This window comes from Balearica regulorum, chromosome 1 (assembly GCF_011004875.1).
Source record: "Balearica regulorum gibbericeps isolate bBalReg1 chromosome 1, bBalReg1.pri, whole genome shotgun sequence".
Taxonomy (NCBI): domain Eukaryota; kingdom Metazoa; phylum Chordata; class Aves; order Gruiformes; family Gruidae; genus Balearica; species Balearica regulorum.
This window is the reverse complement of record NC_046184.1, coordinates 184901062-184924936: the sequence shown is the minus strand read 5'-3', so window position 1 is coordinate 184924936 and position 23875 is coordinate 184901062. Positions and strand designations below refer to the sequence as shown.

Sequence of the window (23875 nt, the reverse complement as noted above, 5' to 3'; positions counted from 1 at the left end):
AGGCTTTTATTTGTCCTGTGGTTCATTTTTATTTTCCAGTAATTTCTGCAGGCACAAAAATAAGTAATGGGGCACTTATCCTTGGTCTGAAGCAATAGCACTGTTTTTCTTCAGACTCTGTGAAGAAATGAATTCTTAGAGATTTTATATATATATGTATAAAGTTTACTTTTATTTTTAGTATTTGCTTAATCATCCTTTCCATCTGAAGTTAATTTAAGGGCTTGAATAGTGTGAAAAGGCATAACTCTTTATATTAATTTCACAGAAAAACACCTCTAAAAGCTTTTATGTTGTGAGATGAGAATCAAATTTACCTAAACCAAGGATTCTCAAACCTTCTGAGCACATAAATCATCTTCTATATTAACAGTTGGCTCACAGAACAATTCCTGTCTCATTTGTGATATCTGACATCGTTATACGGATTTCTCATTATATGCAATTCCACACAGGCAAATTGCTGACAAAGGAACTCATCTTGATTAGGAAAGGTTTGTTTTTAAGTTGTCTCTTAATGCAGTTAAGCAACAGCAAATGAGAAGCAGCAGCCAGCTAGTTCTTTGTGGACTGTAGTTAGGGATCTTTTGGTTTAAATTATTTAAAATAAAACATTTTCTCCCCCCAGAGTTTCAGGGGGAAAAAAATAGCAGTATGCAAAGTGATGTTATAACAGTTTTCCAGCAAGTTGCTCCTTTTCTTCCCCAGCAAAACCAGTCTTTTAAGCACATCACTAGTGTTTGTGTACTGTGATGGTTTTGTTTCTAGGATTTCTTCTTTTTTCTTTTTTTTTTTTTTTTTGCATGACCTCATAATTTTTCTTTACAAATTCCTTCCAGTTTTTTATTTGAGAAATACTAACAAAATATGAGTCCAAATTGGCATGAAAAGCAGGAAACATAGATTTTTTTCATCTTAGAATTGCCAAGAACATGATTAGCACTGTGAGCCATGAAGAATGGCCAGGTTGGAGGCTTCTATTGCTATAGCTGCTAAAGGGAGTGAAACAGAAGTTACCCTACTTGTTTTCTCTCCTAAACTTCTTTTTTTCCTATGTACAAGATCTTTTAGAAAATAAACAGCACAATGTAAAACACATGTTACAATGACTGCTACAAATTAAGCACTGTGTTTCACAAGGCAATATAATGTTGCCATTGCTTTGCCCAAAATAAAGGAGGAAAAAAAATTCAGGTATTTCTATTACTTCCCCTCCAAAGAGGGGGGATTTTTAGACTTAGTCTTATAACATTATATCTCATAATGTTATATTTTTAATATCATAAATTAAAAATTGATGTAGAGTAAATAAACAAATCATAAATCACTGGACAGGTATTTAGCCATAAAACAAATACGTTACAGAAACTGTGCAGTTGTTAGTGAATGATACTTCTTTTTAATGCGTCACTAAATTGAATCTCATTCAACCATTTAAATTACAGTCTAAACATTTTAAATTTCAAAGAAATATTTTGCAGCAAAATACATTTCTGAGTTTATCACCAGAAAATTAATGCATGCTTCTCGAGTGGCTGTTGGAATTACAGCTGGACATTCTATATAGCATACTCGGCTCCCAATCAGTTCATATTGCACCTTGTTTCATTCCTCTAGAGGTGAACTGTCAGACATATGTTAGTTGAATATTCAGTTATACAACATTTACTAGCTACTGAATGCACACTTCTGATGCTAGTCCTAAACCCACATTTTTCTCTGGCTTTGATAAAAATGTTTCACGTTCTGGTTTTAGTCTAATTCATTAATAAAATAGAAAAGAGCAAACACTGCAGTAAAAAAGCAGAACTACAGCAATAAAAATACACTCTAGTGTGGTGGATTTGAATGTGAGACTTTAAATTTTACATATGTGGAAACAGTGAAGGAACCAGACTTTGTCCTGTTATTTTAAGGCTTTTAAGGAAATGTAGAAAGAGGAAATGATTCAGGCCATACAACGTAATGTGTTCTATTTTTATTCTTTAAAGTTCAAAGGGTTTATAGTTGTGAAAAGGACATATGCAAAAGCTGCAGCTACAATAGAAAATATTTTTCTCATCTGATTTTAGGTTGTGTTCACAGCACAGCCTGAGGAAAGGATTTCATCTTCTAGGTCACAAAATGGTTATTCTTTGTTGCTCTAGTGCTTACCTGTTATAATGGAGCATCTAAAAAATACGTACTGGAGGATATGCTAGATTTTGCCTTTGGTTTTGATTTATCCCAGAAGTATTATTTTGTGATATGCTACGTACTTCTGATACTTTGTGTGTTCCTGGCTTCTTTCTTACTCTGTCCTTTATTCTCCGATGCTTCTGTTGCATTTTCATGCTGAGAGGTGAAATGTCATGCTGGTTTGTGTTCAAGATTAATGATGAAATCTTTGCTCTTTCATGTGACTTCGTCTGTATGAAATAAATGACTCTTATTTGTTCCAGGTGTAAATTGCTGCCCCCTTCTGTACACAAAGCTGTGTACAAGTTGTCATATGCTTGCATTACTTTTAAGGGGGGAAAAAGAAGGTTTTTGTTCTGGTTTCAAATAAGTGATATTGGCAAGTCTAGAACTTCCAAAGACTATTTAACGTAGTTTTTGTGTAGATTTGTGTGTGTATTTCTAATACTCTTTGGAAAAGTAATTGATTTCTTGCTCATCTTCTTTGGGTATATTCAGGAAAAACAGAATGCAGGTTTTTTAAGGAGAAAGCATGTACTGTCGATGAAGAAAATAGAGCATAAATATACGTTTTTGATGAAATGATACTTATAGGATATGACGGCTAGAGATTTGCTACAGCAAAGGTATACTCTTCCTAATGGAGACACTGCTTGGAGACCATCGCCACTTGTTACTGCTGCCCTGGAAGGAAACCTTGTTATTCTTGATGGCATTCATCGAATTAACCCTGGCACTCTAGCTGTACTTCAAAGGTCAGGATGCGAGCACGGATAAGATCTGTTTAGTGAGTGTGTGTATACTGAGAAATTAAGTTCCTCCTGGTGAACATGACTTTATAACTTCAAGAATACTGTAAAAATGAAGCTGAGCATTGACGATTCATAGAATATGTAATGTTCAGTCTTTGCATACTTAAAAGCAGAGGCAATTCTTGCATGTTCTTTGCAAATCTATAATACAAGACATTTCAGCTGTTTGTAAATACAGAATGTAAGTCTGAATTGAAAAATGATCTAGATTTTACTCTAAACTTATGAAATCTAAAAATTAGTAATATTTGCTCAATAATTTGAAAATGCAAGATGTCAGAAAATGTTTAAAATACTTTGAATGCATTCTGCTTTGAATAAAATGTGATCATTGCAGTTGTATATAAAAGAGTACTTTATATTGATTACAAAGAACTCTTTCTAAACATTATTTCATAATTTAATAAAAAATAAATTAAACTTTGCAGAACAGAAGTAGTAATGGCAAATACTATGTTAATAGTAATAATTTATACTGTCAGGTCAAATTTTTGTGCTATTTCATGTGCCTGCATCATATACTGCCTTTTGCAAACTTAAAGGACATCACCAGCTTTAAAAGCAGGTTGTAGCAAAAACATTTTGTGCCTTTTATTATTATATGTATATGCAGAAGAGCAGAAGAGAGAATAATGCTTGCCTCTTTTTTTCCCTTTTGAATCATTTTAGATTTGTCTTCTGATTTTTCTTCTGACACAAGCATGTGTTATATCTAATTAACTTCTGCATTAAAAAAAATAAAAGCTGGGCCTGTATGTATGTTAATCATTAAAACCAACTGAAATATATTGCTTCACAAAACAAAACAGAAATAGGTTACTTGGTAGAAGTATAACAAAATGGCTGTTTCATGCCATTTATGCACACTCTACTGGTGAGACAATTTTTTTATTTTTCATTTTTTTACTATATCTATTAAAAACTAAGTTGACTGACTATGTGCTGAAACTGTTTACTTATGCATATTATTTTACCTCCACACCTGGATGCATCTTAAATTGGTATATTTTTTTCTTTTTACTATGACCCGTGTTGACTGAGGTAGCTTTTGAAAAAATGTTAGTTGATATAAGTGTTTTTAAAAGTAATCAAAGGCTGGATAAAGCTTATTCTTTATTTTCAAACAGACTAATACATGACAGAGAACTGACTCTTTATGACGGCACCAGATTGTTAAGGGAAGATAGATACCAAAACTTAAAAGAAGAATTACAGATCTCTGATGAGAAACTACAGGAAAGGTAAAGTGTCAGCAACAACTATAGAATGCAAACAGCATTTCATCCTGTAAAGAGTTTAATCTCCTCTTTTTTTCTTCTTTTTTTCTTTTTTTGCAAAAACATCATGCAAAATGCTTCTCTATTACATTGATACCTTCTAATCACAGAGAAACATAGTTTAAACATCAGTTTCAGCATGAACTTTTGTTTCTTTTTGTGGCATGAGAAAATTATATCCTGTTTAGATTGCTTGAACTAAAAGGAAAACATTCAATATCCTTTTACAGAAGGAGTTAGACATTGAAGAGAAATTATAAGTACCTAAAAACATAGATATAAAGGTATATAATACTTAATTCTGGAACATTTTATTAAGAGTGTTGGAAAATAAAGCTAAATTGAAGTTAAATACAACTTGTTACTTTCTTTTTCCTCATTAGCTAGAAAGCTGGTATTTAATTTACAACTAATATGGGGCAGGAAATCCTAAGGATGGGTTGGGACCCATTATGCTTATTCTTTTTGTTTCTTCACTTCCACTTGTCTGCTAGAAACATTCCACTGATAGAAACGTTTTATACTCCTCTGATGGTCATACTTAATACCTAATCAAACACTGCTGACCAGTTTTAGTTAATGGGAGGGATATTGCTGAGTGCATGTCAAGACAAATGCAGTCTGATACTCAGTAATATATAAGGAGCTAAACATACCATGATTCTTAAATGACTCTTAACTGCTGCAAAAACAGTTGAAGTTTTATGTCAGATGTCTGTGTGCATATTTATACCGCAGAGTGTGCATGTGCTCAAACTTTGAAGAGGCCTTATCTGTTGTAGTAGGGATGCATTCATGATCTGCTACCCCTTTTCTCTCAATTGTCTCACTGGATACAATTTTTTCTTTGACCTCCTTCATAGTGTACCCTTTAGAAAAGCTATTTTGCTTTTACTGCCTAGTTGTTTTGTTATTTCTCGTTCCCTTTTGATCCAAATTACTGGTTTTTTTTTTAAAAAAAAAAAACAAAAACAAAACCAACAACATAGCAAAACAACAAAACAAACTTCATTTTAAGTCTTCCATAGAAATTATTTTGATTTTTTTGGTAAGTATTAAGTAATTTAAGCCTACTTGTTGCAAATTGTGTCCATGCTGCTGAGGCCATACACCCAGCTAGATGGGCATTTCCTGCATTTGTTTTGTTGGAGTGAAGAGCTATGTATCAGGGAAGTGTTCTGTTCATCAGGATTTTAAGCCCAGACTTTGAAAAGAGGAGCAAAAAACCTCCAAGGATCTATTTGGGATGTTATCCCAACTTTACATTGGACTTTCTACTTCAAAGTAGATCTAGTCATTGTGTGAGTCTCCCTGCTTCGTGTTGACGGTGTTGCCCAAGGTGCTTTCAGGCAGAATGGCAGTGGCTGGGCAGTTTGCTTACTGCATGGTACCCTTCAGTTCATCCCAATATACTCCAAAAACCTAGAAAATTCATCACACATTCATCTTCAGTACTGCTTCTCCTCCTGGCTCAAATCTGTCACACAAGAATAGAGCTTTACATCTGGATTCTGTGTCTCCCTGCACCTGTCACTGCAAGCTTCTGTACCTTCCAGTGTTGCTGAATAGCTGTGCAGAATTAGCCCTTCTCTCCAGACACCTTCTCATCAAATGATATCTAGGGTACTGACAGCTGATTTAATCACAGACTAAGAAAACACGATGGTGCTAACCTTCCCTCATTTGCCTGTGGAAGAATGCCTTGTGGAGATATTATATAGAATATGCTGTACCTTGAATTCATTAGGAGATTGGCTGGGCAAACTCCTACTTCTAAATCGTGATTGTGAGATGCTTTACCTATCGATGAGAAATGTTGCTTGCAGTGTGTCAATGGCTGTGCCTAGTGGCCTTAGCTATATTTCTGATGTTAGACAAAAAGAGAGCTTTACTTACCCTGTTTTACTGGGTTTGACTAAAGGAATTTTGGGACAGTTGCTCTTTGCCAGGCCTGCAGAATATATGCTGTCATTCCCAGTTCTGCTGGGACTGAATCTGGGATGTTTGATGAGTGGCACATTAAGACTACTGGTAATTTTCCAATAAGGGAGTTCCCTATGGAAAGTGGTTTCAAGTTTTGTTTGAATCAGGAGATTATTCTGACTTTTTTTTTCTTCTCCTAAATTCCACTCATTCCGCCTCGATTCTCATTTGTGTATTGGGAATGAATGTGGTACATAGAATATCTGTTATGTTATAAAAGTAACTTTTTTTTGTTACTAACCTTTTTTTATCTACCTGATCTCATGTGCTAACGTAGTTCTTATGAGAAACAGAGGAAGAGGAAAAAGCATACTGAGAGGCACATCAATGATTCAGTGGAAGTGCATGACAGAGTTTTAAATGTCTAAGCAGTCAGGCAAGACCTAAATGAAGTAGCCGAAAATAGTCATAAACAGAGGAGATAAGAGTTCAAGAGAAAAAGGAGTATTTCAGAAGGACTGGAATTTGAAAGAAAGAAGCCAAAAGCTTCATTAGGAAATCATTAGATTAGGAGACAGCAAGGCCATCTTCATGAGTTAAGCAAAAGCAATAGATAGCTGGAAATTGGAAGGCAGCTGTGATAGAGAACTGACATGTTACTGCCGTATATCAGAGACACTGAGACATGGAGTACATTCTTCCTCTCCCCCGTTCAGGTCAGCTTTTCTGTGCATGAGTGTTCTTGATTGTAGTGACTATTTGTAGTAAAGTTTGCAGTTTTTGTCTTCTGTGCTACTTCTCATCATTCATAAATACAAAATAACTCACTCTCTGTTCCCATAATTTGACTCACTAATGAGGTGGCCACATGCTATTGTAAGTTACATAAATACAAATATGTCTTTCATGATGGAAAAGAACAACTGATAGTGCTTTTTAGTAGACTGCTTGAACTCAGTACTTTGTGAATGGAATTTTAAAACAGAATTTCCATTTAAATCTATTTTAGAGAAAAGGAGTACAATTCCAAACCCATGAGCCAAAACTTCTGTAAACATAATTTTTTAGTCTGACACACCTGAAGATTTTTCCCATCTAAGAATAGAAAAATTTGAGGTATTAATGGAGAAGTTATAAGGGATCCCTTCTTCAGACAAGCAAGACACATTTTGTACTAAGCTTTCATGCTCCTATATGAAAATACTTGATAGCAAAAAAAAAATCACATTTTTCGTGCCTTTAATTTTTATTGCTTCAATATTAATAATACTTATATGTGTAGCAGAATAGAAAGGAGAATACTGCACAATCTATCACTTAATTTCCAACCTTGGTAAGTCAAGAGGGTTTTTTTTTTTTAAATAAAGGGATGGTATTTCAGATCACACTATGGTCTAAAGAAATCACATGCCTCGCTCTACAAATGTAAACCGTGTTGCAGTAGAGAACGTGAACATGGCAGTGTTATTAGCGGTGCTGGCTGGACAAGGAGGAAAGTATTGTTTGTTTTTTCAGACTGTTTTCAAGTTTTGCAGATTAAAATAGTATTATTCATAAATTATATTTTTTGAACAACTTCATCTGACAGGCTGAGAGAGTTGGGGTTGTTCAGCCTGGAGAAAAGAAGGCTCCAGGGAGACCTTACAGCAGCCTTCCAGTACCTGAAGGGGCCTACAGGAAAGCTGGAGAGGGACTGTTTACAAGAGCATGGAGTGATAGGACCAAGGGGTAATGGCTTTAAACAAAAGTCTAGTGGAGGGTGTCCCTGCCCATGGCAGGGTGGTTGGAACTAGATGATCTTTAAGGTCCCTTCCAACCCAAACCATTCTATGATGTAAAAGTTTTATTTCCTTTGTAAGAGCTAATAAAATATATTCTTAATTTAAATGATGTTAATTACTGTCATTTATTTCATTACATATCTACATCTGTCATGTCTACTAGCATTTTTCTGAGAAGGGCTTCAGACTGGCAGGTGCAGTAGCTCTGTCAGGACACGCAAGTGCAAGCAGTACGTTTGCCCTTGTGAGATGTTGGGATATTCCAGGTCTGCTGAAAGCCTGTAAGCTACAAGGTAACTAGCAGTGGGCTCAGAGTACTTTTTCCTCTGTTCTTGTGCAAGTTTGGCTGTGGAGTTAAGTTGGCAGTCACAGCTTAAGATGACATTCGCTGATTTGAGGGGAAGTAAGTATTTTTATTTATGAGTTTGAGGAGAAGAGGAAAAAAAGCTGCCCTTGAGAAAATGACAGATGGTCCTTAAAGATCTTTTACATAGAAGTAAATTATAGCTGCTGGGTCCTTATTCATTTAATGATTGTATGATTCATTTTCCTGAACAGGTTCAGAGATTAAGAGTAAGCGCGTTCAAGTACTGTGCATATCCAAGATTTCTTCATAGGATTTCTTTTGTAATAATCCCTTACTTCACTGAGATAGTGTAAAGGTAGCACACAGCCTTTACAAGATGAGCAGTGAAGTGCTGGTTTGTCTTACAATGTGGTATTTTAACCCATTTGGGTGGATATCCACCCCGCCAACACACACACACACAGAGCTAAGCTCTTAGTATGGTAAGCAGAAAGGCAGCTATTAAAGGAAAATCTAGAATTAGGTATTGTTCAAAAGCTAAAAGAAGTCACTCGTAATGCATGGGTAGTTTCAATGCCCTGCAGACAGTGGATTATTTTCTGTGTGATTAGGTTGAAAGGGAACACACAGTAGATGAGAGAAATATAAAATGTGGCAGGGAGTGAATTTAGCAAGTAATAAAAGTTTTTAATTGCTTACATTTTCTAGCTTTTACTTCATTTTTTTTGTTGTTGTGGTTTTGTTTTTTTTTTTCAGTTTAGTGAATTTTCAGATAATCTCTTAATTTTTAGACTGTGGTGAAGTTTAAGAAAAACAGCAAGAAAACAATAGTAGGTCACTGTGGTCCTGGTATTATAACAATTCCCAAGTCAAAAAAATTGTTCTTATTTTAATAGAAAATGAGATTTATTAAATTATGTTGCAGGAAGAAATGACCAAAAATAGATTTGTTTTGCATGGTGGCATTAGGAATGCTTTCTGCACTGGGGTTTTTCGGGGATTTGCTTGTTCTTTCCAAGAGAAACTTCAATTGCTCAGAACCATGTGTCAATAACAAGAAAATCTTTCCCTAAAATCACTCTGAACAGGCTGTGTTCTGATCTTCCTCTTGAGAGCAGTGGCCGTAATCCTTGTTTGGAATTAAACACTGCTGTCAAAAGAAGGACACGCATATTATTAGAAGAGTGCTCTGCTAGCTATGTTGTCAGTAAACATTTAATAGAAGGATAGAGACTCTTTGTATTAATCAACTAACACCAAAACTTCCCACTGTGTTTGAGGCTCATTAATTTAAAAGGTGTCAAGTTTTTAACAAGATACACTTACTTGGCCTTCATCTGCAAAGAACACAAGATGTCAAGGATTGCTTTGTAAAATATAGCTCCATGTAGGAGCACCATATTATAGTCCTTAAGAGACTTGATCTGTAATACAGTAGAACAACTTTGAAGCTCTTCGTTTGCACTGATGGAAGCTGGGAACTTTCAGAGCATTGCAGGATTGAGTCATTTGTGGCATTTGTTTTAATAATACACTTAGCTTGACTTTTTCAACATTGCAAAAATCAGTCCAAACAATAAGCTCTTGAAGTAGCCGAATAGTTTTATTCATGTTTACAAACTGGAAACCTACAGCAGCGAAGTTGCGATATGTCCACGTCTAGAGAGTACGTCAGTGACTTTAAGTGATATCACCAAGTGAGCTTGCCCTGACTTTGCATCTCCTCTCCTCCCACTTTTCCCCGTGCCCTCCCTGGCTGTACCCACCATGCACTCTGAGTTAGGCAGTGACGCAGAGGTGGTACAGGGGAAATGTGTTCCCTTCACTAGGGAAAGCTGACTGCTTCTTGCGTTCTTTTCTGGTATTGCAGAAGCAGCAGAATTGGTCCTTTGGATTTGGTGGATTTCTTTAGGAAGGTTGTTTTTCTTCTTAGTAATGGAGAGGGGAGGTGAGTCTATAAGTATATGTATTTATCCTATCTAGGAAACATTTTCTTCTATAAAAAGGTTGGCTAATGTTCCCTGACCTTCTTTTATACTTAGTGACAGGGACATTTCCATTGGTTCCTCTTTCATGTGATGTTTTCAGACATCTATTTCTGTTTTTATCAATCAGGGAGTAGCTTCTAGGCTTATGACTTTGAGCTGAGAACAACCCATGCCACCTCGCCTGTGTTTGCTTTGATACAAGAGGCTGTTTGCTTTATCGCTCTCTTGTATCAAGGTTTGTTGTTGTGATGAACAGATGAGCCAACTATGCAGTAGATTAGTTAATTTATGTTTAATGGTTGTATTCTGTCTTCAGACTTTCAGATTTTCTTATGCCATTGTTTCCCCCCTCAATTTAACCAGGAAAAGAATACTTGTCTCCAAGTGTTCTGATTTCAAATGTAGTAATTTATGTGGAAAATGACATGATAACAGGCATATCTAGCAATAGAAGCTGTCTAATGAAATTTCACTTGCTTTTTCGAAATTAACATCTCCTATTTTAATAAGAGTACCATGAAATTAATTGTTGAAAATAGACCCTCTTTGCACAATTTGACAGGCTTTTGTGTCTCACTTGTTACTGTCTATTATTTCTGCTGCTTCTAGAGATTGTGCAGTTGTGCTGATTGATGAGTACCAATGAATTCCCAGTCCGAAGAGCTGATAATATTACATAGATGAGGCAGACAAAAGATGCGAGGAAGGCAAAGACCCAAAACCAAGGCAGTGGTCTTCTATTGCCCTAACACATGCATCTAAAAGTTGTGTATTTAAGTTTGTGTTGATCACAATAAGGTCCCATTATCTTCAGTGGAATCACATAGTTAGGTGTCTAAAAGACTGTTAGTCACCCAGTCCTGCAGTGTGAACTAGGGTACGCTGACTGAAGCTAGCAGGTCAGTTCTATAAAGATTTAAATAATAATAATATTAGTAATGATAAAAGTACCTTTTACAACCATGGAGGCAGATAGGATGAAGAAGTTCAGAAAGACGTTAGAAAAATTTGTGGGTGAACAGACATTAAAGCAAATAGAGATCTACCCTCCAATGTCCTTGAAGATCTGATTGTGGGTGCTGGGAGAGTATGAGGGGAACAGACTACTGGTAGCGGCTAGGCTTACGTATGTGCTTTCCCCAGGGAGCACCTCCAGCTGTCGTAGTCGGAGAGAGAACATATAGGGTAGTTTGAAGGACCCAGTAGGGCATTTCTTAAATTCTTTTAAGTCTTAATCTGCTATTGGAGGGACTTGTCTCCCCATGCTGACTCTAAAATGAACCAAGAGTGAGGTGACTGGTTTGGTCTTTGAAGTATAACTTTCAGGGGTATTATGATGTTAGGGATGATATGACGTTAGGTGTATTAATCCCACCCTAAGAGTCTAGGTGATTTTCCAAGGGCCACAAAGAGCAGCAGTAAGGGGACTGACTGTTCCTAAACTGTTACTGAATTGGCTCTTCATGGTATCTAGGCCAGTCTCTACAGTGTCATTCTTTTTGTCAGTTTAAATGAGTTGAAAGAAGTTACTCATTACTGCAGCTCTGGTAGATCTTGTTCTCTCCCTGGTTTGCCTGTGAGACATCCTGCTTTAGGTAAAGCACTTGTAAAATCTGTCAGATGAGTGGGATGTGCCCATTTCAGACATACAGAGCAGTAGACAGCAGCTTAGTTGCTGGTATTTGTTCATCTTGAGGCATGCAGGTCCTGTTGCAGATGAGGAGACTTGGGTATCCCTTTGAGCCTAAAAAATTTGTAAATTTGTAAAACTGCAAGTCACATTATGCAGTCCTTGTCTTTTTTAAAAAAATAAAGCTGCATTGCAAATTATCTGAATAGACTGTGACATGATTCAGTACAATAATTTTATTTTTTTTTCACCTATTGTAAAAATCAGATTTGCTATTCGCTGCTTAAACCTGGTAATGCATTTTTTAAACTCTTTTTTTGCAGGTCTATCTTTCCTATCCACCCCTCTTTCAGAATAGTGGTCCTAGCAGAACCTCCTGTCATTGGAAGTAGTACCCAACAGTGGCTGGGTCCAGAGTTTCTGACGCTGTTTCTTTTTCATAGTGTTCGATCTTTAAGCAAGAGTGAAGAAATTCAAGTTATTAAAGAAATGGTAAGTACATTCAATATTTTAGGCACTTAGTGGCTGTTGCTTACTATTCGTGATTATTTACTACATAAAAAATATTTTGCTATTCCACTCCCTACTTCAGTGTGGCATAAATGAGTCTTCATTTTCAAAGTGTATCAAAGCAGCATATCTACTTATCTTTTAATGGTATTGATATAAATTAGTATTCTTATTGTGATATTAAATGATGCTGTAATAAAAAATACTCTTTATCAGAACTGTATTCCTTTTTGGTTGACATTAAGCAACTGCAGCAACTGTATGCTCATTGCATCTGAGTGTAGCTGTATATGGAACTTGCATATCTTGCAGTAAGATTAATACTGGTTTTGTTTCAAACAGATTCCAAATGTACCCAGTGTTGCTGTGGAGCAGTTGTTGTCATTAACGCACAAGCTTCGGGAGACAAATGATGCCACAGTGAGCCCTTTTTCTTTTCTTTTTTTTTTTTTCAAATTTACTTTCCCTTAACTGTGACTGTTTTAACAAAGGCTGGGTGAAGCCCGCTAAGCTATACTGTTATTTCAAAGGCTGACTGATTGAAAAACCAGCCCCAGAAAATTATTGCTGGCAATTACTGCACTGCATACTGTAAACCTTTTAGATTCATGGTGTACATTTTTTAAATCTACGTAAGTAAAGCTTTTAGGAAATTGCCCAAATCCCAGAGAAGTCAGGCAGAACAGTACATGTTGTCAGTGGGTTTAGATACATGACACAGTGAAACATGCTTGAGGTGCCTTTGAATAGGTACAGTTATCATGTGTGTCCAAATACTTTTTGATCATTTCACTTTAGTCATTGGAAATTTCACATCTGAAATTATTGAGGCTTTTTGGGCAATGGGAACTACCTAGCCATTATGAAATGCCAACAGGCAACAGCAAAGACTAAGAAAAGGGAAAGCTCCAGAACTCCTGGCGGTGTAACTGCTACAGGCAATTCTATTAAAGCAGTCTTGTCAAGAAAAATAAGTTCTGCTGACATAGTAACCACAAAATTCTTTAAAAAAAATACAGTCAAATCATCATGAAAAGAAAAAGAAATTATTGCTATGGCAACTAAAGCACTGGATGTTTTTAATGTAGCTAAAACGTAAAACATTTTTAGTGGAATCCAGCAGTTTAACTGGCATGCAAATGTATTCAGTTCTCCTTAGTTTTCATGATTTTAACATGGGTAATAGTTTTTTACGGTATTACTATTTAAGAAGCTCAGAGAGGCTGTTATGCTCTTCTGAGCTTAAAAAAAGTAAGTAAAAAGGTTGACTTTTAGGTACACCTTAGGGTCAGTTTTATTATCTATGTAGCTTCTTACACCTAATGTATAGATTTATTGGTTTTGACATACTTGGAGACATACCATGCCTGAACAGAGCATTGTAAAAATCCTTTCCAAATGTGGATGTCTATAGCATTGTGAAATATCTAAATGAAGTCAATGATGTTGGATGAGAAGTGAGTCACAGTACGGATCGAGGGAGGATTCTTGTAGATCAGCAGTGACATGAGGCATGTTGGGAATAGCACGCCTGTGCAGAGAGCTGAAATGTGTGCCTTAGGTATGCCAGGCTATTTGTAGAGTTGCCTAAGTAAGCAAGCTTCTGCCAGAGATTATCCTGAAAATATTAACCATTGTTTGAAGGCTTTTGTTAACAATAGAAGAATACCTGTAGAATATTCAGCTCGTGGGCGTTGTCTGCGTCATTGTAGTTGTTTGCTTGATTTACGATAGAATCTAGAGACTACAATCAAGATCCTGTTGAATTAGATGCCTCATGTATCTTACAAATGCTGTCACTAACCCAGTTTTGAGTTTACAGTTGTTAAATGTAAAATGTATTAAAAAAACCAGGTAGGACAAAAGAGGAAATTTTGTTTCCAAGACTTTAACTGCCGGTTGCAAATATTCAGAAGATGTGATACAGCTTTTCCTCTGTGGTTCTGTCCTCTATGCTTATTTATTTCAGTGCAGGATCTGATGCTGTATATAATTTAGACTTTAAAATGTCCATGTCCTGAGAGATTTGACTTGTTGAGGTGGTACAATGTATGAAATACAGTACCTCCATTACTGTGCCCAGCTGCCATTTTCCATCAGTGCTGTTCCATAGGTTGTGACTTAGGGAGGATTGTTTACCTGCCAAAACTTACTCTGCTTGGGAACCTTTCAGCTGTTTTAAGATATTTTTGGAAAGAGAATGTGATCTCAGAAGACAATGAGGGTTCTGGCTAGTGAGCAGGGATAAAAAGGATACAGCGCTCACCCCTCTGCCTTGCCTGTGCTTCACGTGTGGCTGAGTAGGTCTTGAAATAACACTTGAAATGCCATCATTTACATCACCAAGTCCATAATGCTGGGTGGTAAACTACGATGGTTCGGAAGATGCTTCACAATCTTCTGTCAATGAAAGCAGGAGGAGCAGGAGTAGTAATCTTCACAGTTATCCCCATCTAAATCATTCTTACTCATTGCTCAGAGCTGTGCTAAAAAGTATTATCCTTTGCATTCTGAGCATTCAAGAAAAGTTGTGTATAGTTTCATAGAACTGATTTTGTTTGGGTTTTTTTATTATTATTATCATCTATGTGACAAATCTGTCCCCGGTTTTCCAGGGGAAAGAATTAGTGTCAAGACATTTCTCATGCTTAAAAACTGTTAAGGGGGAAAACAAAGGATCTGAAATTCATGAAGTGCTGCTTTTCTCTCTTTTGCAAATTTCAGGGTTTTTTCCCCAGTTGAAAGAGCATGACATATTAAGATAATTGTAATGCAGTTAGGAATCACTTACATGAACCAAATGAAAATGTTTTGAAATTACCTAATTAAAATATTTCACTTGACCCAGGCAAAGCATGGCGTGACTTATCAGATCACACTCATTGTTGAGTGCTTCCTGCTAAAATAAGAAACCTATTTGTATTAGATACCTTCATCCGGTAGATATAATTATAGAACGATTTCTTTCTCGGTCTTTGTATCTCTCTTTAAATAAATGGTCACTTGTTTTGGGTTCTTGTTTGCTTGTTTTTTAAATGTTACTGTATTTGTTTGAGGTCTGCCTTCCCAGGCATTGAATCATTTTTGTAACTCTTTGCTGAATCATGTCCAGTTTTTAGCATTTATTATAACATGTGGACAACAGAAAAGGACACAGTGTTCCAGTAACGGCCCGCCCAGAAGGCGTGTGCAGAGGTGATACAATCTTCTTACTGCTGCCCAGTGTTGTCTTGTTTATGCATCCAAGAATCCTGCCAGACCCTTTTGCCAGAGCATTTACATGTGGAGCTTGTATTAAGCTTGTGAAGAGCAGATGAGTTTTCAGGACGTTGATCCTTTTACACTGGCTAACCTCCTTGGTATTGTGAATATTGTTTAGTGTTAGGTTTTAAAAGGTGAATAAAATTCAGTTATCAGCACTTTTTTTTTTTCCTGTTGCTTACCAAGTGGAACAGTATGGCTAATCTTTTGATGACATCATGATTTCCATGGCAGTGAATTACTGCAGCAAGTACAGAATTACAAGCTTGCAGATTAAAAAGCACAAGCTGCTGTAGGAGGCAGAAAGCATCTATGAATTAGGAGAAAAGTTGAAATAATTGCTTTTGAATTACTTTTTTCTCATGACTTGTTCAGTTTAAATCCTAAGATCCAGCACCAGAGATCAAATAATTACACTACTTTATTTTTTGACAGGCACAGTCACTGGCTTCGTCTTTATCTACCCGACAACTATTGCGAATTTGTCGTCGACTGTCACAACATCCAGATGAAAGCCTTTACTACGCTGTTAATAAAGCCTGCCTTTCCAGGTAGAAGTCCTAGTTTTGGTGGAAGTTCAAGAGCTGCTTGGTCAGTTGCTAACATGCAAGATAACTTTTAATGCAATTTAGTAGATAATACAATTGCTGTCTTGCTCCTTAAAGTCTGCCATTTCTTTAGAAGTATTTCTGTGATATTCTCAAACCTAGGAGGTTTTGTACTCTTTTCTCATCTTCATAAAGATGTTTAATGGCATACAAATTAGGTCACCTTTATTGACATTATTTCACTGTCTCAGAACACTCAAACCAGGATTATATTACTGTCTAGCATAACTAGATATTTGGTGGAGGCTTGGTTTCAGTTCTAAAAAGTTGTATCTAGAAAAGTTGTGAACATCCTGGGGTTTGTTTGTTTTGGTTTTGTTGGTTGGGTTTTTTTGTTTGTTTTGTTTTGGGTTTGTGGTTTGGTTTTGGGGTTTTTTTTCCCCAAAAGAAAGCAAATTCTAAAGAAAAGATTTGGAAAACTGAATGGGCCTAGTTCTGGACACCCCAGAGCTCGCTCTTTCTCTTTGGAACCTGGGGTCCGAGTGAACTGAGTCAAGAGAAGAGGTATTTCCGAAAAAACATTGTTTCTATTGTAGCTCTTATTGGCAGTGGCACAAGGAGATTACACGCTTCCAGTCCTAATCCATCCTACATTACAACCCTGTTGCAATATTTGATAACAGTGAAGCCTTTTAAAATGAGCACACAGCCACTGATGTAATTAGTTACCTATGCAAGAAATTTGGTTTTTCTCCTTAGGGATGGGTGAAATGTTGAAGGCTACTTGAGTGCGAAAGCAATAGATGTTCAGGGTTTGGAGGTCAAAGTAAAGCTTCATACTGATTTTAGATTACAGAAAATACTGAAAACTTTTAAGAAAATTACGTTAAAATACAACCTCCCTATTATTTTTCTTCATTTAGGTTTTTACCAAACCTTGCCAGATCAGCTTTACATAAAAATCTACAGGATTCTGGTATTGAGACAAGTCAAGATGACACGAACGAACTAGAGGAAAAGGATTACACATGTAAGCTTCTGTCATCTTTTCTTCAACTCTTCGTGAATGTTACTCAGACAGTTGAGCATATAAAGGTGTATTAATTATCCTAAAATGTAGTTTGCCTAAGTTATGTCTTTGCTTTGCTCTATCCCAATGCAATGCTGCTCTCAGTATGTTGATACTTTTGTATTGTCTGCTGCATTCCCAGCTCTTGGAATTTTGTTCTCCATCATGTTTAAGGGTTTCCCAGTCTATAAGATCCATGGCCTCAGGCTTTCCTGGACTGCTTTTTTTTTCTTTTTTCTCTTTTTCTTGTTCTCTCTTGTTCTTTTTCATTCTGGTGCACACTTTGTTAGTTTCCCTTCTTTTTATTTTCTTTAAATTGCTATGATCATTACATGTCACCTTTATCAAGCAGGTCTTTGTTTCTTTACCTCATCCAACTTGTACTCGTTTGCAGTAACCTTCGGTGCTATGCATATAATTCTGATTCTACCATTTTTCTCACTTCTGCTTTCTCATTCCTGCATGACCCCTGGTCTTCATGCTAGCCGTGTATCTTCTCATATCTTCTGTCAGGCAGCACACTTTAAGCCATTTGCCATTTTCCGTTCACTAAACTTTTCCTTTACTTCACCAGTGTTCTCTCTGTTGTCATTCTTCTGTATGTTTATTATCAGTTTTGTGATGTATTTGACTTCTGTGTTTTTACTGTTAGATCTTTGCAGCAGTAAACACATCTTTGTTTTTAATTAATACGGATTGTGGTTTTATAGATTTTATTTATGTGTGTGTGTGTATAAAAATATATATGTAAATACAGATATAGTAAAGTATTTCTTACATACAGTATAATAGACATATGCAGCCATATCTGTGTCTATATACATATATACACACATGTACATACGCAGCCATCCATGTATTATTCTGTCTGTATTTGTATTTTTTATGCATATAAAAACTATATATAAAAAATAATTTGAACTCTTGCCAGTTTGTGATGCTGCCTGCTTACCATTCTTTTTTTATCTGGACACATCCCTTGAATTTTCTTTATGTTTCTCTGTTTCATGCCATAAAGATAGGACCATACAGAAGAACAGGTGAACTAAAAACGTCTCTCTAGAAATCAAGCTATTTTCAGTTTTACACCATACCAGATTGAGAAATTAGTGGGAAAAAATTATTACTGTTTTTATTGCATAATATTATTGTTTACACTTAGTTGTCATTTTCCTAAGGACAGAATTTATGGTTCTTCTTATCTAAGAAATTTTTCTAATCTACTTTTCCTCTCAGAGCTGCAGCTGAAGGTTATTTCAACGAGTGCAAATTTAACTAGTTTTCACTAGTTTTAGTGTCCATGTTCTGGTATTAACCCATTTGAGCCAAAACACAATGCTGAAAGGGAGAATCGACAGTGACTATACTGTTGTGGTGGGTTGGCTCCAGCTCTCTGCTGAGCACGCACACAGCCGCTCACTCCCCTATGCACCCCACTCCTCAGTGGGGCAGGGTGAGAGAAGGGAGAGAATGAGAGTGAGAAAACTTGCGGGTTGAGGAAATGTAGCCTAACAAGATTAGTGATATTCCAATAATAAAATGAGAGTATGAAATTAAACCAAGGCAGCGGTCACAACTTCTAGTGTTTCTTATGGTGCTTTTCCCATAAGATCATCTATTCATCATATATTGCAAATGAGTTCTTTGCAATTTTGAAGAGAAATCAAATTCATGCTAATGCACCCTCTTGTTAATGGATACTCTTTTAAGCATTCACTTACTTTAGATAGAAACCATTTGCTGCAACCCACAGCCTTGTTAGAATTTGTAAATCGTCACTTGCAGGTGGTGGGGATTGATTGCATGTCTGCTCAGACGATGCTGTAAGTAATGCATTTGCTTGTTTCCTGAAAAATGTCTAGGTGAAATAAATGATGGGATTCTGAAGATAGGGTCTGTGACGGTGCCAATTTATAACTCGACTGAGAAAATGAAAGTGCCTGACGTTTTGTTTTATGAAAATGCACAAGTAAGTACAAATCTTTGGCTTCTGAGGTACAACAAGTTTGTTAAGTGTGTATTAATGTGCATGCTCATATATATCAATTAAAGTACTAACTACATTTTAAGGGTATATTTCTGCAGTAGTTTCTTTTGGCTAAAAATTTTTCTCACAGGATTTGATGCTCATTTCAGGGGTCTTCACCATCCCTTTGAAGATTGAAACAATCCTGTTGAACATTCATAAAATATGAAGGAACAGCAACTGAAACTGTATTTTATTTAGAATGATTTGATCAGATGTTGCACTGAGTGATTTTTTTTTAATTTTATTATTATTATTTTTTTTTTCTGCTGCTGGACTGATCCACTCATAGGACTGGATTATCGATTCCATCCTGAAACTTTGTTTTACAGGCTTGGTGCATGAAGTTGTACCTGCCTTTTATTAGAATTAATGTGGCATGTTTGAAAAGCAAGATGAAGACCAATTACTTAATTAGTTGTTAGTTAATTGGTTACTAATTATTTCAATTATTTTAGCTTATTAGTCATTAGGGTTAATTAGTTTGTAGTAGCGAAGAGTAAGAGTAATTAGTGAACATGATCAAAGGGAAGGACTTGGTGACTGTGGTTATTTTTTGTTTTTTGTTTCCCCCCCTACCCCTATTGTAGAGTTAGGTGTACTGCCGCTTGCTTTTCCATCTAGCCTGCAGGCCTCCAAACTGTCAGACTAGGGTACTACCCTCAGTTACCTTCGGAATATTTTGCCTCTGAAAGGCAACACTGATAGTGTGATCCTGTGAAATATTTTTCTTTTAGGGACCTGGTCTGGGTTTGCTTGCTTTTCCTTTCCTATTCTTTTTACCTCCCTCGCTTGCAATTTCTGCGCAGAAAGACTGTGCCACATGGGTATCACCTACTGAAGGTGATGACAGGCTGTGCAAGGGGAACAGATGACAGTCTTTTTCATCTTCCCCACTAACATTTCATGTGAGATTTTGTTCTGTGTTGCCATTTCAGTAAAGTACTTAATTTGGATCTGTTGGAAGTGAAATCCTGAGTCTTGTTAGGACTTTCCTGCATTGCTTTTTCTACCTTCTTGCTTATAGCTTCAGAAAAGTGCATAATATCTGAACACGGGTTGCATACATCTGTTGTATTTAGGTAATGTCTGTTAAAAACACGGCAGAGAATGAACTGCTCTGTATCTGTCCCTGGTAGCTATGCACTCTGAAAGAAACAACAACCAAATACCAGTCAGGATAGCTGTTCCCATTTCTAAATGATTTCTACTCTTATTTTCTGTATTGATAGTTTGTAAGTCTGTCATTCAAGTGCTGTAATGATTGTTTAGCAAAACCTGCTGGAGAACAAATTTGATTTATGAGTCTAGTGCAATACTTCCTCTCTGGTACTACAGAAATAAACTGAAACAGAGAAAAAAAATGTATCCTCAGCGCTTTGCACTGCTGCACAGTGTAATGAACTACATAAGTTTTGCCTCTGTGTGTTTGGTCTTGAAGTGTTCCATGTTCCAGTGGAATTTGGCATTACTGTGGAACATTGCTGTTGCTCTGCAACAAGTGGCACAGGGATGGAAAAAATTTATAGATTATATGCCAAATTGCCAAATGCCACTTTCAGGCCAGGCTTTGGAGAACATGGATTGGTAAAGTTGACGTGATATTGATGTGTCTACTTACAAGTCCTTTGTGTGAATAATTAATCTGAAATGTCTGCATGCATGCTAATACAATGCTAATTTAGGTCCAGTTGGGAAAAAAAGAAGAAGTATCAATACATAGTATCTCTTGTGGGAATGGTGTTCTGCAGGGGAACTATAATGTACACATATTTGTGCAATTTGGGATAAAAAAATAAGTCATCAGAAGGAAATATTCATGCCTTAGCAATAAAATAAAAAAGGTAATCAGTGTGTGTGTTATAACTGACTTCCTAGAATTTATGTTGTATCTGGTCGAAGTTATTCTCATCAGTTATAAATTTCCAGTATATACGCATGCCAGAGAGTATAGTAATTTGTCTTGAAGTCCTCTCCTTAAATTTTTTATTGAGTATTCAGTAGTCTTTTGACATGCCTGGTTAGGATTTTGTGCTATTAAGCTGTGTTTAAAACAGTTTCTTCCCCCCACCCCTCCCTCTGGAGAGATTTGAAAACCTAACCCGTCTCTCTCACAGTTAGAAACTGAGCATTTCTGTGCTCAGAAATTACAGGCAAGCTACTGATTTTTTTTTTTTAATCAAGTACTAGAGGTGAGATGATAATGTGAAAGAAATATAATGTTTATCTAAAGGCAAGCATTCATTTCTCTAAGTAGGTTGTCTGACCTACTTCCAGATGACCTATTTTTACTAGATACAGTGGAGAAATATACATGACTTTATTGCGAGTAATCTGCATTGCCACATTATCCTTAAATCCTTTTGATCCTTTTAAACAAATTATTTGTGAGAAGCAAGATAAGGTTAAATGATGTAGTGTGTGTTACCTTTTATGATATTGTGTATGTGTGTATATATATAAAAAAAATACATCTCAAGTACTTTGACTTCAGTTAGACATTCTAATTTAGAAGTTGTAAGAAACCTAATAAACACTTTTAGACTTGAGCTTGCATTTTCCTATCCTTATTTTCGTTTAAAAAAAGTTTAATTAGAATAGGAAAATGTATTTATCTTTAAGCTAGACCTGGCGTTTAACCTTTAATAAAATAAATGTGTACAATTTACGTATTCATGTCAGCTCCTTTTATTCCCTCTGTTTGGTTTCTGTAAAGTTCTACCAGGGTACATTTTGCTTCCTCCCAGTACAATTGCTGGAAAACTGTCATACACATATTAATGAAAGTTCTTACACTCTAGGTGACAAGCATTCAACTAGGCTAAAAAGAAATGTATTAGGAGTGATTACAGAAAATTAAATATATTTAGGGAAATCAGACACCCACTATCAGTTGGAGCAGAGGAAATACATAGAGTTAGTATTTTTGTTTCATTGTTTTAGTCACTGGACAGATTGCCTCTGCGATTATTGGCTGAGAGACTATTGCTATGAAATAAATAGCTGTAAGTATAAAGTTTAAAAAGTTTTGGCCCCAAATCCTGAAAGTAAAATTCCTGTTGTACCACTATCATTAGTGAATGCATAAACTTGAGAGTATAAAAACAGGGGTGAAAATTGTGGTTTTGTTTCTCTAGCACATGATGGTAATGGAAGACATGATGAAGGACTTTCTGCTGGGAGAGCATCTTCTTTTAGTTGGCAATCAGGTGAGTTAAACACCTCTTACAATGCATGGAACAAACTCATTATTTAATACTGAAATTAAATCTCTGGTTTGCTTCATTGAAATTGCATTCATTTGTAGTACTGAGGTGTCCCTGCCCATGGCAGGGGGGTTGGAACTAAATGAACTTTAAGGTCCCTCCAGCCTAAACCATTCTGTGATTCTATGATTTGACCCATTTTTTGATTCCTTATCTACTAGTGTCTAAGGGGTTTATGGGCACATAATTATGGGAAATGTAAATACCTTCAATGTATCTTTAGTATCTTTGCTGATGGAGACTTTATTGGTGAGATCATGGGGGCTGTTGTGTTCTTTTAGTGGGTCATTGCTGTTTCGTGACATCTTCTAACAGTTTAGAGGCTCCCCAAGATGAGGTATGGGCAGATGTTCTTCTGTTGAGTATGTCTGAAAGTCTTTGTTCTTCAGAACCATCTTAAACTATTACTGGAACTGTTAGGTGACTTGAACAGAACTGTACACATTGCCAGTTAGGTGGAAAAAAGAAAGTTTTTGTTACTATTTCTGTATATTTGAAGTGTTCAAGAAAGTGATACTTCCCAAGCTACCAGATTGGTTTTTTCCTCATAAAGTCCCTTTAGTTTAGCTTTCCCTTAGCAAAGATACAATAATTTTCTAGCAGATGTTTCTCTTCATGTTTTGCAATAGCCTTTGGAAAAAGTCTGACACAGAACACTAATGGTCTAACCTACATGGCCAGGAATATGAAATGCTAATTGTTATTAATGTGCATATCTTAAAATTACAGTGTACAGTTATATTAATTCTCAGCTATTTAAAATCCTTGTGAACAGCTTGAGTTTACAATGATGTTGTACTTGAAACCTCTGCAGACTTTTGCTGGATGATGCCAGCTTCTTCCAAAAGGTTTCATGTATTCATAAATAGAAATAAACATTTCATAGATGAAATAAGATCTATTTATTCTATTTCATAAACAGTGCTCACTATTCCAGCTTCCAAGTTGGTATTGAAAATATTATATAGTACAGATTGCCTGCAGGACCTGCTGTTGGGGAATAGCAAGAGTGAGCTGCTCCACAGGGGAATGGAGGCAGGGGGTGTCCTTGATGACCAGGTTCACAGTTCCATAGTGTCCAAGCAAGAAGAGCAGGTCTGGGGACAGCAGGCCATTGTCAGCCAAGTGCCTAGTGGCTGCCAGACAGGTCCTTGGTGATGAGGCAGCTCTGAGGTCAAGCTAGGAAGTCAAGTCAGCAGGTCCGAGCTGGGATCAGCAAGGTACAGGGCCAGGCACAGCATTGCTGCAGTGTAGGTTGAGAAGGAACTGAGGAAAGGGCCTGAGTGTAAATGCAGCTCT

The 23875-nt window shown here is 36.4% G+C and overlaps 1 protein-coding gene across 1 annotated transcript in view; it reads left to right on the top strand.

Moving 5' to 3' along the window:
• Positions 1-23875, top strand: part of VWA8 (von Willebrand factor A domain containing 8) — a 196699-nt gene that overhangs the window by 54005 nt on the left and 118819 nt on the right. The window contains exons 13-20 of the mRNA XM_075741750.1: positions 2773-2933; positions 4118-4231; positions 12220-12388; positions 12749-12826; positions 16103-16218; positions 17139-17245; positions 19147-19253; positions 22448-22519. Coding sequence (XP_075597865.1) covers positions 2773-2933; positions 4118-4231; positions 12220-12388; positions 12749-12826; positions 16103-16218; positions 17139-17245; positions 19147-19253; positions 22448-22519 — 924 coding nt within the window. The remainder of the gene's footprint in view (positions 1-2772; positions 2934-4117; positions 4232-12219; positions 12389-12748; positions 12827-16102; positions 16219-17138; positions 17246-19146; positions 19254-22447; positions 22520-23875) is intronic.